Source organism: Ornithorhynchus anatinus, chromosome 9, assembly GCF_004115215.2.
Source record: "Ornithorhynchus anatinus isolate Pmale09 chromosome 9, mOrnAna1.pri.v4, whole genome shotgun sequence".
NCBI lineage: Eukaryota > Metazoa > Chordata > Mammalia > Monotremata > Ornithorhynchidae > Ornithorhynchus > Ornithorhynchus anatinus.
This window is the reverse complement of record NC_041736.1, coordinates 21,462,710-21,478,418: the sequence shown is the minus strand read 5'-3', so window position 1 is coordinate 21,478,418 and position 15,709 is coordinate 21,462,710. Positions and strand designations below refer to the sequence as shown.

Here is a 15,709-nt window from a genome sequence, read left to right as displayed (position 1 = left end):
TTTTTTTCACTAATCCAGATTGAATTCTTCTTCCCTTAAGCCAAACTGGGCAGATTTTACTCTGTATACCTAGAGGATTCTAGAAATGCAGCTGTCACCTCTGTCCTATACTCAACTCTGATGAGGAAATGAGAATGAACTCTCCCTTCAATTAGCAAACAGCAGCAGAAGGAATCAAACAAAAGCAGCAGATAGAAATAGAGATTAAGAGAGAGGCAGTGATTTTGTTTTATTGGTAAAGAAAGACAGTTTACATACCCACATACACTTCCTAAATTAGAGTTGTGTTCATGAAAAAGGGCAGTTTGAAACTGAAGGTTTTAAAGAGAATTTTAGTTAGATATAATGGTAGAAGAAGGGAATTTCTCTCTGGGCAGTGCCTCCATAAGCGCTCAGTAAGTACGATCAATTTACTTAATCTGAATACGTTCTCACGCACACACGCTCACCCACACACATTTGTGTTGGAGAACAAAGGGATTTTGTGCACTTTTGTTTGGTATCAATTAGAACCAGACATTAAAGCTGCAGTACTATGCCTTCGGAATCATAATCAGGACCAAAATCGGGCTTTGTCTTATGAATGTTAAAAGGAATTCCGCTTAATAAACACAAGCCCACGATAAAAGGGACCTCCAAAGAGATGGGCTTTTCAGGCAGAGTAATATGAAAGAGTTAACGTCCTCTCAGAAGTACCTGGCATTGCCAGGGAATGACTTTAGGCCCTGGGTAAACGGTACTAGCTGCTCCTTAAACTTTCTAATTGAAAGAGAGGCTACAGCTGAATAAACAGAAAGCACAATAAACACTGTTCCTGGATCATAGGAATGGCTCTTTCAAGCCTAGTGTTCCACTTCCGACAGTGGCACCAAAGAAACAGTGTCATGCTTGCTCCGTCCTTGATATCTACTCTTATGGTTATGGATCTTAACAGCCCTGATTTTCTCTGGAGGAAACCTTTATGGCTCACTGCTCCATGAATTTAACCAAGCCCTCATGAACTTAATGATATTGTCAGCTCATACAGCTAACATCCTGTGGTAACAAATTCCATGTGTTTACTACTGCTCTGTGAAAAAGCATTGCTTTTGGCTTTTGACCACGTACCATCAAACTAACTCTTGTTTTGTACTTTATCAAGCTCTTAGTACAATGGTCTACGCGCATAAACACCATTGGGTTTTTTTTTATGGTGTTTGTTATGTACTTTCTATGTACCAGGTGCTGTATATACTAAGTGGTGGAGCAAATCAGGTTGGGCACCATCCATGTCCCACGTGCGACTCACAGTCTTAATCCCCATTTTACAGTGAGGTAATGGAGTTACTGACTCAAGTCATAGCAGACAGATGTCAAAGTTGGGATTAGAGCTCAGTTTCTCTGACTCCCAGATCCGTGCTCTTTCCACTAGGCCATGCAGCTTTTGGGTGATCTTCTCTGTTCCTTTTTTCAGTGAGTGAATGTAACGTATTCTGATTGCTGTAAACTGTAAACATGGAGTCATATCCTCATTTTTATCTTTCTCTTCCTCCTATTCTTCTCAGGTCTGCCTACACTCCTTACACAGTCATACTGTCTCACACTGGGCCTTTGAAAAAATTGATTAACAATGTAGCGCAAATGCAGTACAGAAGTAGATGCTTTTGCCCCCCCCCCCACCTCTTTAACATCTATAAATTCTCATCTGTCATTTAGCTTCACTCAGAAGGTTTTCCAGGTACATTTTCTCGTCATATTTTTGTGGTTTCTAAACCTGCAGATCTGGTTGCACCACAAATCAATCAATCCCATCACCTCCCAATCCTGATTTCCAAGAGTGGGTGTGGGAACCGGGGTTATTATTGTTTTTTACTAATATTAATAATATTAATCACTAATGCTACTACTAATAATAGTACTTGTTGTCTCAATAAATACTACTGAATGAATACTTGTTAAACATTTATTATATACCTAGCACTGTAGTATGTGCTATGGTAGATCCAAGATAATCAGGTTGGACACAGTCCCTGTCCCACATGGGGCTCACCGGTAATCAATCAGCCATATTTATCAAGAGCTTACTGTGTGCAGAACACTGTACTACACTCTTGGGAAAGTACAGTACGACAGATTTGGAAGATATGTTCGCTGCCTGCAGTGAGCTTACAGTCTACGGGGGGTAACAGACATTAATATAGAAAAATAGTTGCTAGATATATACTTAAGTGCTGTGGGGCGGAGGGTGGGGCAGGTCTAAGGAGGGAGTCCTATTTAATCCTCATTTTCCAGATGAGGAAACTGAGGCATCGCAAAGTGAAGTGACCTGCCCAAGTTCTCACAGCAGGTAAAAGGCAGAGCTGGGATTAGAACTCAGGTCCTTCTGACTCTCAGGCTTGTTCTCTAGCCATTAGCCCACGCTGCTCCCGAGGTTAAGCCTTGGAACACATTATTCTTCGCGCATCCGAGCACGCTCAGAAGCTGTCTTGGGGGGTGACTGGAGGATTTGTCTGTATTAAAACCCCTTCCATTTTAGGATAACTGCCTGCTAGCCACTGCCCGTAATAATACTCTCCATGGGTTTTCTCTGTCTTCAATTTCACTTCTTGTCCTAGATGTTGTTTATGAGTGGTACTTAGGTAGAGTGGCTGGCATGTATCTCGTTCCACTCTTGAAATCTCATTGTTTGTCCCGCAAAGATCAATCTGGAAATGATCTCTTAAAATACCGTCGGGTTTTCAATCCACTCTTGGCTCGTCTCCTGTTTCCTCTGACCTGCTCTAGTTCTTTTGCTTCTAGCATTTACCATCTTAGCTATTGTTGTGGTAATAGATGCCAGTCATTTCTCCAAAGAATATGCCACATGGAGGTCTTTAATTTTTTATAACAAGTTCCTCTTCCGTATGAATCTGCTCTTCATCGTTGCTTCTGCAACTTCAAAATAGCCGTTCTTGGTTACTTTGCTGTGTTACAGTGTAGAAGAATTTTGATGGCATTCTCCAAGGTGGCATTTTCAGGCTTTGAACTTCTGCAAACTTCTGTGGTATTATTGAGTGCTCACTGTGTGCTCTGCACTAAATACTTGGGATAGTACAACAGAGTCGATAGACATGTTCTCTGCTGACAAGGAGTTTACAGTCTAGAAGGGGAGATGGGCATTAATGAAAATAAAGAAATTACAGTTATGTACAATAGTATCGTGGGGCTATGGGGGGTATGAGTTGGGGAAGACTTGTTTGAGGTGGGATTTTGGTTGGGCTTCCAACTTCTTTTGATTTGTAATATTGTTGTAAACTTGAGATATTTAAAAAATCGGACATGTATGTAATTAGTATGTGAAAGCCTGCTACATAGCTAATAATAATAATAATGTTGGTATTTGTTAAACGCTTACTATGTGCAGAGCACTGTTCTAAGTGCTGGGGGAGATCCACGGTAATCAGGTTGTCCTGTGTGAGGCCCACAGTTAATCCCCATTTGACAGATGAGGTAACTGAGGCACAGAGAAGTGAAGTGACTTGCCCACAGTCACACAGCTGCCAAGTGGCAGAGCTGGGATTCGATTCCATGACCTCTGACTCCCAAGCCCGGGCCCTTTCCACTGAGCCACGCTGACGCATCTGGTCAAAGCTGCCTCATACTGTATATTCAAACTGTTAGATGGTTTATCCGCATGAATAAGCTCTAATATTATTTAGCTTAATACTATCAGTGTTAGAAAATAACTCAAATTATTCTATTTGGAAGGAAATGCTTGTTTCCTCTAGCTTTTTAATTTCCGTATACCTTAAAAATGTTTGCTCAATAATCACTTTATAATAAATCAGTAATCTGTAATGTATGTGAAGTAGTTATAGTGTGCAAGTACTATTAAATAGTGGGAAAAATACAAGAATATCCATACAGAAACAGTGTGGTATAGTGGAGAGATCAGGGGCCTGGGAGTCAGAGAACTTGGATTCTAATTCCAGCTCTATTATTTGCCTGCACTGTGACCTCAGGCAATTCGCTTAACTTCTCTACGCCTCAATTCCCTCATCTGTAAGACAGGAATTAAGAACCTGTTCTCCATCCTTGTTAGACTGTGAGCTCCATGTGGGACAAGGAACTGTACCCCACTTGATCTTCTTGTGTCTGTACATCAGCCCTTAGCACAGGGCTTGGCACACCAGTCATTGATATTAACTGAGCACTTACGCTGTGCAAAGCACTGTACTGAGTACTTGGGAGAGTAAAATGCAATTGCCTCGCTAGACTATCCCTGCCATCAAGGAGCTTAAGGTAAGTACTTAACAAATACTATATTATTATTATTATTATTATTATTCAGACATTACCTCTGATCCACAAGTCTGAAGAGGGAGGGCAGACACACAGGGAACAGGAAACAGAACTAAAAGCTGGAAAAAAATAAGTGTTTATTACTTATCTTCCCAAACCCCTCACATCTGCATTCGGGACTGCTATCTTTGTCCAAGATGTTTCAACATTTTCTCCGTTTCTCCAAGAGGCCTTTCCCGCCGATTAAGTCCTTTTATCCACCCACTCGCTCTCCCTTCTGCGTCTCTTAGGCACTTAGATCTGCGGACGTTTGACCCAACTCCACAACACTGATGTACCTATCTTTCAATTATATATTATAAATTTATTTAGATCACTGTCTCCCTCTCTAGACTGTAAACTCATAATGGACAGGGAACATGTCCACTAATTCTGGTGTATCATATTCTCCCAAGTGTGTAGTTCAGTTCTCTGCACATAGTAAGCTCTTTGTAAATACCATTGATTAATAGAGAGGCCAATTCCCCTCAGACCCTGGCATTCTCAGGGGGAAGGGGCTTTGAATGTGCTTCCCCGCATCTCTGTGATGATTAGTAGGGGACTAGTGGCATCCAGGGTTTCAGTTCTAAATTCAGTTTCACTACTTTCCGTTCAGAACGTTAAGAACGGTCTTAAATGGGAAATTATACATTCAATAAATATTTAGATTTCATGCATTTTTTTTTTTAAAAAAAGACATTTAGAGTTAGAATGTATGAGTCACATTTAATAAAATATCCAACTCTAGATTTACAGAATTTTAAAGGATGGAAGTTAAAACATATGGTTTTAAAATTAAAGAAAGGAGCATATCAGAGAATCGGAGCCCCTCCGCCTATTATTTTTTTCTCCCTTAGGAGAAATCTGAGCCCAAATTACTCAGCTTAGGAGACATCTTCGAGCTCTTTCAGTCTGAATAAAATTCTAAAATGTAGAAACAGATTTTGTAAGGTAAAAACATCTGAGATTGTGCATGTTATCCATAACTAGCGTGTCTGAAACCATCTGTCCAGCAGGAATAGGTGACAATAAATGGGAGATGTAAATTTGTTATGAACTGGTGGAGACTCTGAGGTTTCCTGCTTACTTTGGACATTAAAAAACAATTCCCTTAGGCTCTCCTCCACAGCTGTTTCTGGCCAGAGCCACTGCCAGCTGTGAGGCTCGGGGCAGGAATAGCAGTCTTGAGCCATTTTATTTCCTGGCTCTTGGCCTACGTGGCTAGACTTTATTTCCAAGCTGTTCAATTTCCTATCTATTTTCCCATATTGCAGCAGCTCTTCGCTTTCTTCATAATTCTTTTCTTGCCATCTTGCCAACAAGTGGTTTGTTTTGAGGTGTTTTGTGTTTTTTTTTTATGAAGACTCAACTAGCACAGTGCTTGGCCTTTCCCTGTTTTTACTTTCTTTCTCACAACTTCTCACGTCGGTGTCAGGGTTTGCCATTTCCCCCTGAGATTTTGTGTGGCATCTGGCACTGCCGTAGGTTCTCTGACACCATCCCACTGTTGTCCACATTTTCTTTAGGGGTCATGCTGGGGACTGTGGGCCTTGTAGCAGGAGAGCAGTGCAGGCAGTAACAGAAATAGTAATAATGTGGGATTTGTTAAGTGCTTGCTATGTGTCACGCACTGTTGTAAGCACTGGGGAAGATACAGGATAATCAGGTCAGATAGTGTCCCTCTCTTACACAAGCCTCCAATTTCAAGTAGGAAGAAATGGCCCCGAATTCCCCTAACAGGGGGTAATAGCTGCTGTGCCAGAGGCAGAATTTGCGATGCTTCCTTCTCTTGCATCCCTGCAAAGTGACCCAGTAGTCCCTTTTTTGGTCTACACTAAAGTTACATAACACATACGTTGTTTGCAGTTTGACCCCTTCATTTTCATCTTCTCCGAGATAAACGTTCTGACCCAACGTACCAGATATTCCAATTAGCATTTTTCGTGGCATGCTAAATTAGATGCGGGACAGATGTCTGAGGAGATCGCGACTCAGAGGCAGAAAAATAAACAGTGTCAGGAACCGTGGGTGGCAGAGCCACAGTGCAGCAAAAGGGCAAGAGTTTGTCCATCACCCGATTGCAAAATCTACATTCATTCATTCAATCAATCATATTTATTGAGCACATGCTGTGTGCGGATCACTGTACTGAGCACTTGGAAAGTACAGAAACCTTCATGGAGGAGGCAGGATGGGCTAGTGGAAAGCACATTTTGGGCTGGTGGTTAGGAAACCTGGGTTCTAGTTCCCGCTCTGCCTCCTGCCTCTTTTGGGCAAGTCATTTAACCTCTTTGAATCTCAATTTCCTCATCAGTAATGTGAGATTGTGATACCTGTTCTCCTTATTTCCTCTTACATTGTGAACTCTTTGTGGGAAGCGAATTACGGTCTACTTGTCTCGCTGAGTGCTTCCTAAATACCATGCCTGTAGAACCCCCAATTTAATCAGTATTTCTTCAGTAAATGCATTCTTATTGTTTTATACAACAAACGTAGGTTGTTTTTTGTTTTATTCTGGATGAACAGTTTCTAGAGGGCCAGGGAATGATGGTCATTTGAAAGTCAGCATTTTTCACGTTACTGATTGCATGCATCTGTCTGTGTTTATTATTACTTTTCAGGGTTTTCTTTATGAAATATTTGAGTTGCTGTGAAAAGCAAGCACTTGAACTGAATGGTCAGAAACCAGCACTTGTTCTAGAGGAGCATCTTAGAGGTTTTTCACACTTGACCCTTAACTTCTTGTTTTTACAGAGCTTTGAAATTCACTTGAAGTAGAATGGAGGCGACAATAATATTACCAATTCTGAAGAAGAAGCTAGCTTTCCTTTCAGGTATGATTTCTGATTTCCTTTTCATGTAATCAGATGGTCGTGTGAGTGTCCCCAATCAAATTTGTGTAGCAGATTTATATTTTGGATTTGCAGGAGGAGTCATTTCAGGGGTCACTCTCAAATAACTTTTAATTTTGAGTGGGAGAATTGTGTGAACCAGATTGGTCGCTGTTGGTTCATGGGAGACTCATTTTTATCCTGGCCTGTAATTTGATTAAACTGACCTCCACAAGGCAGATGCCATGGTGTTTCTTTTTTTTTTTTAACATAAAATAGGATAATTAATAGGGGGCCGAGAACACTGTGTTAAGCTGGCATCTAAATAATTGAGTTTGAAATGTAGGGCAATTAGTTCTTAAGATATCCTGCCTTCTCTCTCTGGCCCTCCTTCTTCCAATAAATGTGGTTTCAGTTTGCAGGAGGGTTTAGGAATCATTAATTAAGGTATTTTTACCCTATATTTTTTATTATTTGAGATTTTTTTAATGAACAGGGGTTGAAGAATTTACCGACTCCTACTGGCCACCACTAAATAAGTATAGGAGGCAACTCAGTGCTCACATAGCACTGTTATTTGCTATTTTTGTTAATATTTTGTTAATGAAATGTACGTCGCCTTGATTCTATTTATTTGCTATTGTTTTAGTGAGATGTTCATCCCCTTGATTCTATCCATTGCTATTGTTCTTGTCTGTCCGTCTCCCCCGATTAGACTGTAAGCCCGTCAGAGGGCAGGGACTCTCTCTATCTGTTACCGATTTGTACATTCCAAGCGCTTAGTACAGTGCTCTGCACATAGTAAGCGCTCAATAAATACTATTGAATGAATGAATGAACATAGCAGCAGAGAAAAACTCAGAGCAGCATCTTACTTCATCCCAGTCACTGGGAATTTGCATCATGCTGGAATTTATACTCAAGCCCTAGGGATTATTCTCACTTTACATTTGGTCAGGATTATCTAGTTAGGGAAGCAGTGTGGAAACAGAAGTCTAATCCCTTCTTCAGCACTTGTCTGCTGTGTGGCCTTGGGCAAGTTACTTCACTTCTCTGGGCCTCAGTTCCCTCATCTGTAAAATGGGGATTAAGACTGTGAACCCCATGTGGAACACGGACTGTGTTCAACGTGACCAGCTTGTATCCAACCCAGTGTTTAGTATAGAGCCTGGCACAAAGTAAGCGCTTAACAAATTCCACAATTATTATTATTATTCATTTCTCTGTGCCTCAATTACCTCATCTGTAAATTGGGGATTAAGACTGCAAGCCCCACGCGGGACATAGATTGGGTCCATCCTGATTAGTTTGTATCTACCTCAGAGCTTAGTACAGTGCTTAACACATAGGAAGTGCTTAACAAATTCCATCACTGTTATTATTATCATTGTTATTCTCTGTTACCTCATCTGTAGAATGGGGATTAATTCCTCCTTCCTCTCCTGTAGACTGTGATCCCAAGTGGTTCAGGGACTGTCTTCCAACTTAAGCATCTTGTGTCTCTCTCAGCACTTTAGTACAGTGCTTGATACGTAATAAGCATTTAACCAAGTGCCATTTTTTTTAAAAAAGAAAAAGTTGAAGAAGCTGTACTTAGGTGTGTGTTTTTCTTTTCACTTTTACCATAATCATACCCCGTAGCCATTGTTCTTACACCCTACTTTCTCATTTGTTTCACTAAGTAACCGAGCGTCTTTTCCCTTTACATCATGCGATCCAATCCCTTAAATTAATTTGATGGATTAGAGGATTGGGCCCATTCTGAGCTCATCTTTCTCTCCCCCTTGAGGCACTTTTCCAGCTCGTAGTTATCTAGTGAATTGCCTCTGCTCTTTCGTCACCTTGGATGGATTTAAAATCCAAGCGGACTAGTATTATTTGGGCCATCTTGATCAAATACGATTAGTAGTACTGGTATTACTATTGTGCAGAGCACCATACGAAGCGCTGGGAAAGGGTACACAGGTGGAAATTAGACTAGCATGGCCTAGTGAAGCGAACACAAGCTTGGGAGTCAGAGGACCTGGGTTCTAAACCCAGCTCTCCCTCTTGTCTAATAATAATAATAATTATGGTATTTAAGCGCTTACTATATGCCATGCACTCTTCTAAGCCCTGGGGTAGATAGAAGGTAATCAGGTTGTCTCACGTGGGGCTCACAGTCTTAATCCCCATTTTACAGATGAGGTAACAGAGGCCCAGAAAAGTTAAGTGAATTGCCCAAGGTCACACAGCAGACAAGTGACAAAGCCACTTCTAGAAGAGATGGAGGCAGGGTGGCCTAGTGGAAAGAGTATGGGGCTGGCAGTCAGGAGACTTGGGTTCTAATTCCAGCTCGGCCACTGTTTTCGTGCTGACTTTAGAGAGATCACTTAATTGCTTTATGCCTCCGTTTCCCCATCTGTGAAATGAGTATAGGTCACCTGTCGCTCCCTCTCTGTTAAATTTTGAAGGCAGAGTTGGGCAGCTCTGTGTCTGATCAGCTACCCCAGCACTTAGCACATAGTAAGTGCTTAATAAATACCATCCAGACACTTTTTAATGGTATTTAAGTGCTTACTATTTTCCAGGCACTGTAGTTAGTGCTGCTGTAGATACCAGATGATCAGTTTGAACATACTTCGTGTCCCACATGGGGCTCATAGCCCTAATTCCCATTTTATAGACGAGGGAACTGAGGAGACCCAGAGAAATTAAGTGACTTGCCCAAGGTCACAGAGCAGACAGGTAGGAGAACCGGCACTAGAACCCAGGTCCTCAGACTCCCAATTTCATGCTCCTTCCACTAACTAGGCCATGCTGCTTCCCTGACATTTTTGTATTGCACTTGAATTGCTTGGCTATGGCTTTAAATTGTTCTTGCTGTGGGAAATATATGGCATACTGATTATTCCCATGAAACCTTTGGCCAGTATGATTCAATAAACAAGGTTTGAGACATAGATAATCCTGGATTATATCACTCATAAAGAGAAAACTCTTTAAAAAATCAAAATGCCGGTCTTTGCTTCACTTGAGTACATTTGAATTTTAAATCTCTGCAATAATATTATTTTGCAGGAAGGATAAATACTTTTGAATCTTATCTCAGCAAATGAACTTCAGTTTAGGGGTATTGTGAAATGCTAAGAAACTCAATAAAAATATCTAATTCATTTTCATCATGTGTGTAGATAAGTGCAAATGTCAATAAATGATATGTTTACCAAAATATCCAGTTTAATTGAGTGCACGTTGAAACATGTTACTGAAATGTGTATACTCCAAGAACAGTGAATGAGAATCTTGTTGAAAATTTCCAGGCATTATATAAATTCTTAGTTGTGGAAGCTTTCAAACATTCGCGTCTACTTTTTTTTCCATCCTTTTTATTCAAGGGTTAGGGATTGTATAGATACCTGAATAGCACTGGATTATTTCCAAAAGTCACAGAAACTAAACTGGACCTTCAAATCGCACACTAACTTTGGATCCATACTGCCATTTTTGAATCACTCACCATGTGGGGAACACTGTATAAAATGCCAGAATGATAACAGGAACATCAATTCAGCCAGATCTGGGCCACAGAGAACTAGCTCTGTGAGAGAGGTTGAATGTTTCCAATCACAAGCCTCAACTTCATAGGGAAAGAGGAAGCTCTAGCCTCTCTGAGATTTGGTGCCAGAAGGTCAAAGGGATTAGCATGGGCCCTCACCCTGCAGATTTCTGAGCAGGGAAGATAACTGTAAGTAGTACCTTGGAAGCTCTTGGACCCGGAAAGGGACTGTAGATCATATAAAGCCATCTTTTTATTCTACCGCATTAACTTTTCATTCAGTCGTATTTATTGAGCGCTTACTGTATGCAGAGCACTGTACTAAGGGCTTGGAAAGTACAATTCAGGAACAAATAGAGACAATCCCGGCCCAACACCGGCCTCACAGTTTAGAAGGGGGCAGACAGACATCAAAAAAAGTAAACTGGCATCACTAGCATGAATATGAATAAATAGAATTGTGGATATGTACACATTAAAATAAATGGAATAATAAATATGTACATAAATACTCAAGTGCTGCGGGGAGGGGTGAAAGCAGAAAGAGTGAATTGGGGTGATGGGGAGGGGAGGAGGAGCAGAGGAAAAAGGGGGGTTCAGTCTGAGAAGGCTCCTGGATGCAGTGAGCTCTCAGTAGGGTTTTGAAGGAGGGAAACTGTGCAAGTTTGGCAGATGTGAGGAGGGAGGGCATTCCAGGCCAGAGGTAGGATACAGGCCAGGGGTAGTCGGCGGGACAGACGGAGAACGAGGCACATTGAGGTTATCGACAGAGGAGCGGAGTTTGCGGGCTGGGCTGTAGAAAGGGCGAAGGAAGGTGAGGTAAGAAGGGGTAAAGTGGATGGAGAGCTTTGAAGCCAAAGCATTCCAGGTTCTGTTTCAGATTGAATAATTGTAAAATTGCCCTTTTTTTTTTAATAGGAGGAAAGGATCGACGAAGTGGTCTCATTCTGACAATTCCATTATGCCTCGAACAGACAAATATGGAGGAGCTGAGCGTCACTCTAGACTATCTGCTCAGCATTCCCAGGTAGTCACTGAAGGTGTCTATTCTGCCACTGTAACACACTGCCATCCTTGTTAGGAAATATTCAGTGTTAAGTAGCTCAGTTTTAACCTGCTGTCTGGAGAGATGCCACTTTAAAAGGGTTATGTTATAAATATGCATGCATCCTGAAGTCAAAATTATTATTTACATTAATTTTGGAAAGAATGGGTCTAATGGAACAGGTGCAGTTGTCAGTCGATAGTATTTACTGAGTACTTACTGTGTGCATCAAACTGAACTATGTATAATGATAATAATTATGGTATTTGTTAAGTGCTTACTGTGTGCAGGGCGCTGTACTAAGTACTGGGGTGGATACAAGCAAGTTGGATTGGACACAGTCCCTGTCCCACGTGGAGCTCACAGTCTGAATCCACATTTTACAGTTGAGGAAGCTGAGGCCTAATGAAATAAAGTGACTTGCCCAGAGTCACACAACAGGCTTATGGTGAAGCCAGGATTAGAAGCCAGGTCCTTCAGACTCCCAAGTTTGGGCTCTATCCACTAGACCGTGCGATAAGAGTTGGCAGACACAATCTCTGTCCAAAAGGAGCTAACAATTGGAAGTATCATCCTATTTGATTTTGTGGGCTTTATTGTGTTTTATAAAAGCTTATTAAATAATTTTAAAATGTAAATCATTTTTTACTGCTTCCTTTGCCACCACCATTTAGGTTGTCTGTTTCATCTATCATCCCACAACTTTTTAGACCTTTGGATTTAGGTTTTCATTTTTGTTCTTTGGGCTTCTTTTAGCTGTAGATTTTAAAAGTAAAAAAAAAATAAGAGAGAAAAGCATTTCCTCCTCCTGGCCTGCTACTCCTCCTCCTCCTCCTCCTCTTCCTTCTCCTCACCTCTCATCCCTTCTCCTTCTTTTCTTCCTCCTCCTCTCCTCCTCTCCCTACTCCATCAATGCCTTGTCTTTGTGTTGCATCACTCTTAAACTCACACCTCCTCCTCAAAATGAAAAGTTGGCCACCCTCCCTAGTATTATCTTCTCAAAATAGTTACCTCAAAGAGAAGCCTTTGATAGATTTTTTCAAAGAGAGTATTATCACTGAATTCACTGAAATTACAAACTATTTTATTGTTTAAGTGTTTGGGGCCTAGAAATCAGAGGACCTGATTCTGCTGTTCACCTATTGTGTAACCTCGATCCAGCTACGTAATTTCTCTGTGCCGCAGTTTCCTAATCTGTAAAATGGGGAGTCACTACCTCACTACATGTTCTCCCTCCCATTTAGACTTGCCCATGTTCTCCCTCCCATTTAGACTTGCCCATGTGGGACAAAGTGTGTTAACCTGATAACCTTGTATCTACCCCAGTGCTTAGTATAGCAGTTAACACACAGAAAGCACTAAACAAATACCCAAGTACTATTATTTTCACAATCGTTATTATGGGTAAAAATATCCAAATGTTTTTAAAGTGCATCCACCCATTGTTTTCCCGAGAAGAGAGTGCTCTCTGGTGGAATATTTTTAAGTGTGTTCACAAAAAGTTGGGGGAAGACACTTCAGACACCCTCTCTCTTTCCCCTCACCTCCCCCTTCCCTGCCGTCTTCTTGTCTGGATAAATTTATTTGGAAACGTTTTTGTCTTCTTGGAACCTTAGTTTGATTATTTGGCAGCATTCAAATATGACACCAGTGACTTAAATTGACTCATGGAAGTGCATTCATAACAGTTTGAGAACTTGATTAGAAAGGTTTTCTTAGTAAAGGAATGTGTTTAGTTAAATGCTCAGAAATAGTTAAGCAAATTTTAATAAAAAGCAAATAAGTTGAAAACGATTAACTTGTAAAAAAAAATGGTTTGCCATCTCTGATGTCATCAGAGAAAAAACTAGTAAGAAATTTAATTTGGCTTCCTTTCATCTTGTAGTAGCATAGTAATGTTTATTAGTATAGCCTAATTTATTTCATTTCAATATTAAATGTATATTTTTCCTTTTATGGAAGAGTAATGAAAATATTAATATAAACAGTAAAGGGAGCTTGTAAATTTAACCAGTTTCAGTTCTGCAAACAATTTTGTCCTTTTTTAAGGAAATTAGCTTTAATATGGCCCTAAATGACAAGCTATATTGCAGCTCATGCAGTTCAAAATAAATTTTTCCAACTGTAGGAATCAGTGTTGCAGGCAAAAAATATATTTCTCCCCCCTAAATCGTAAGCTACTTGTGGGCAGGGAATGGATCTGTAACATTATTGTATTGTACTCTCCCAAGCGCTTAGTACAGAGACCTGCACACACTAAGTGCTCACTAAATACATTTGATTGATTGATTGGAATTACAATGATTTATGTCAGTTTTTGGAGTTTTGAAATAATGCCTCTGAATTTACACGTATTTACAACTTTTTTTTTTTTTACCCAACCAATCTTGCCTTGAAGGAATGCAATTAAAGTATGGACAAAAGTTTCATAAGTTCCAGACAAGATAAATTTGGTAATATTTCACGGCCTTCATTTTGCAACAGATGGTGTTCGCGAGCTTCATTACCCTTTTTGGTCCTAATATCGAAGTTAATTTGCTACTTTTTTCAGTTTAAATATATTGCCCTGTGACATTTATTTAGTTTTCCACGACTGATTTCTCTTCCTTGAAGATGCAAAAAGAAGAAACTGAATGTTTGTTGCTTATTTTCAAAATATAGAATATTCTAACAGTACTACAACCCTATGATTTGTTTCACTAGGATGAAGATTATGGAAACATTTGACTGTAATTGCTTTAAATGTAAACTTGGAATATGGAAATGGTATATAGAAATATAGTTTGGAATATGAACTATTGGAAATAGTTCAACAGTCTGCTAAAATATCAGTAAAATATTTATTTGTTGAAAGATATAAGACTTGACAATTCAGATGAATCACTTGTATCAATGAAGTTAATGCAGACTTTAAAATGGCATGTTAATACCTTAAACTCATATTTATTCTTAGGGTAGTTTAAAAAGTTTGGTTAATATTTAGCTTTAAGCGCTTTTGGAAAAACATTTTTAATTTTATTTTCAAGTTAATCATAACTTGAATCATCATAATCATAATCAAACAAGTGTTTGTGATTTAATTAACAAAACACGGAACGTGGAGGTATTACATTAGGTAGTTAATAGGCTTCTGTTTGTCTCCAAGGGCTAAGAGAAAGTGAAATTTCATTAAAAAAAAAGCACAACAGAGTAACCCATTACTCTTCTCATTTGAGACATAGGAAAAGCCAGACATAAAAATCAGAGTTTATTCAGATTTTTTTACAGGTTTATCCTCCAGTGATGGGTTTTTTGGCTTTTAGAAATCAGTCTCACAACCACGATGTTTGGCAATGTGGTTCTTGGTCCACTCTGATTTGAGCTACTTTTCGGTCAAAGTCAGTAGTATTTATTGAGCAACTTCTGGGTACAGAGTACTCACTGTACTGAGCGCTTGGGTGACTAGAATTGAATAAAAAGATCTCGACCCTGCCCTGAAGGAACTTCCAGTCTAACAGGAAGGACTGACAGGCACGTGCCATGTGCAGCTATTCAGAATAAACCTATAAAAGAACAAATAAGTACATGAATTAATGTGAATTGATCTAAATTGAAAGTGTGCAAAGTACTAGGCTGTCGTATGTTAAAACGGCCAAGCTCTCACTAGAGAAGGCAAAGTTTAATCAGGAAGCAGGGTAGCCTAGTGGATAGAGAACGGGCCTGGGAGTCAAAGGACCTGGGTTCTAATCCCAACTCTGCCAATTCCTTGCTGCATGACCTTGGGCAAGATATTTAACTTCTCATATTTATAAATTATTGCTTGTAATTACTAAATTACTCCACAATACTAATAATGTTGGTATTTGTTAAGCGCTTACTATGTGCAGAGCACTGTTCTAAGCTCTGGGGTAGATACAGGGTAATCAAGTTGTCCCACGTGAGGCTCACAGTTAATCCCCATTTTACAGAAGAGGGAACTGAGGCACAGAGAAGTGAAGTGACTCACCCACAGTCACA

General features: G+C 40.0%; 1 protein-coding gene across 4 annotated transcripts in view; it reads left to right on the top strand.

Moving 5' to 3' along the window:
- Positions 1-15,709, top strand: part of SESTD1 (SEC14 and spectrin domain containing 1) — an 85,141-nt gene that overhangs the window by 19,476 nt on the left and 49,956 nt on the right. For all 4 annotated transcript variants that reach the window (XM_039913053.1, XM_029072131.1, XM_007671285.2 and 1 more), the window contains 2 exons: positions 7,054-7,133; positions 11,587-11,695. In XM_039913053.1, coding sequence (XP_039768987.1) covers positions 7,079-7,133; positions 11,587-11,695 — 164 coding nt within the window. In that variant the 5' untranslated portion in view covers positions 7,054-7,078. The remainder of the gene's footprint in view (positions 1-7,053; positions 7,134-11,586; positions 11,696-15,709) is intronic.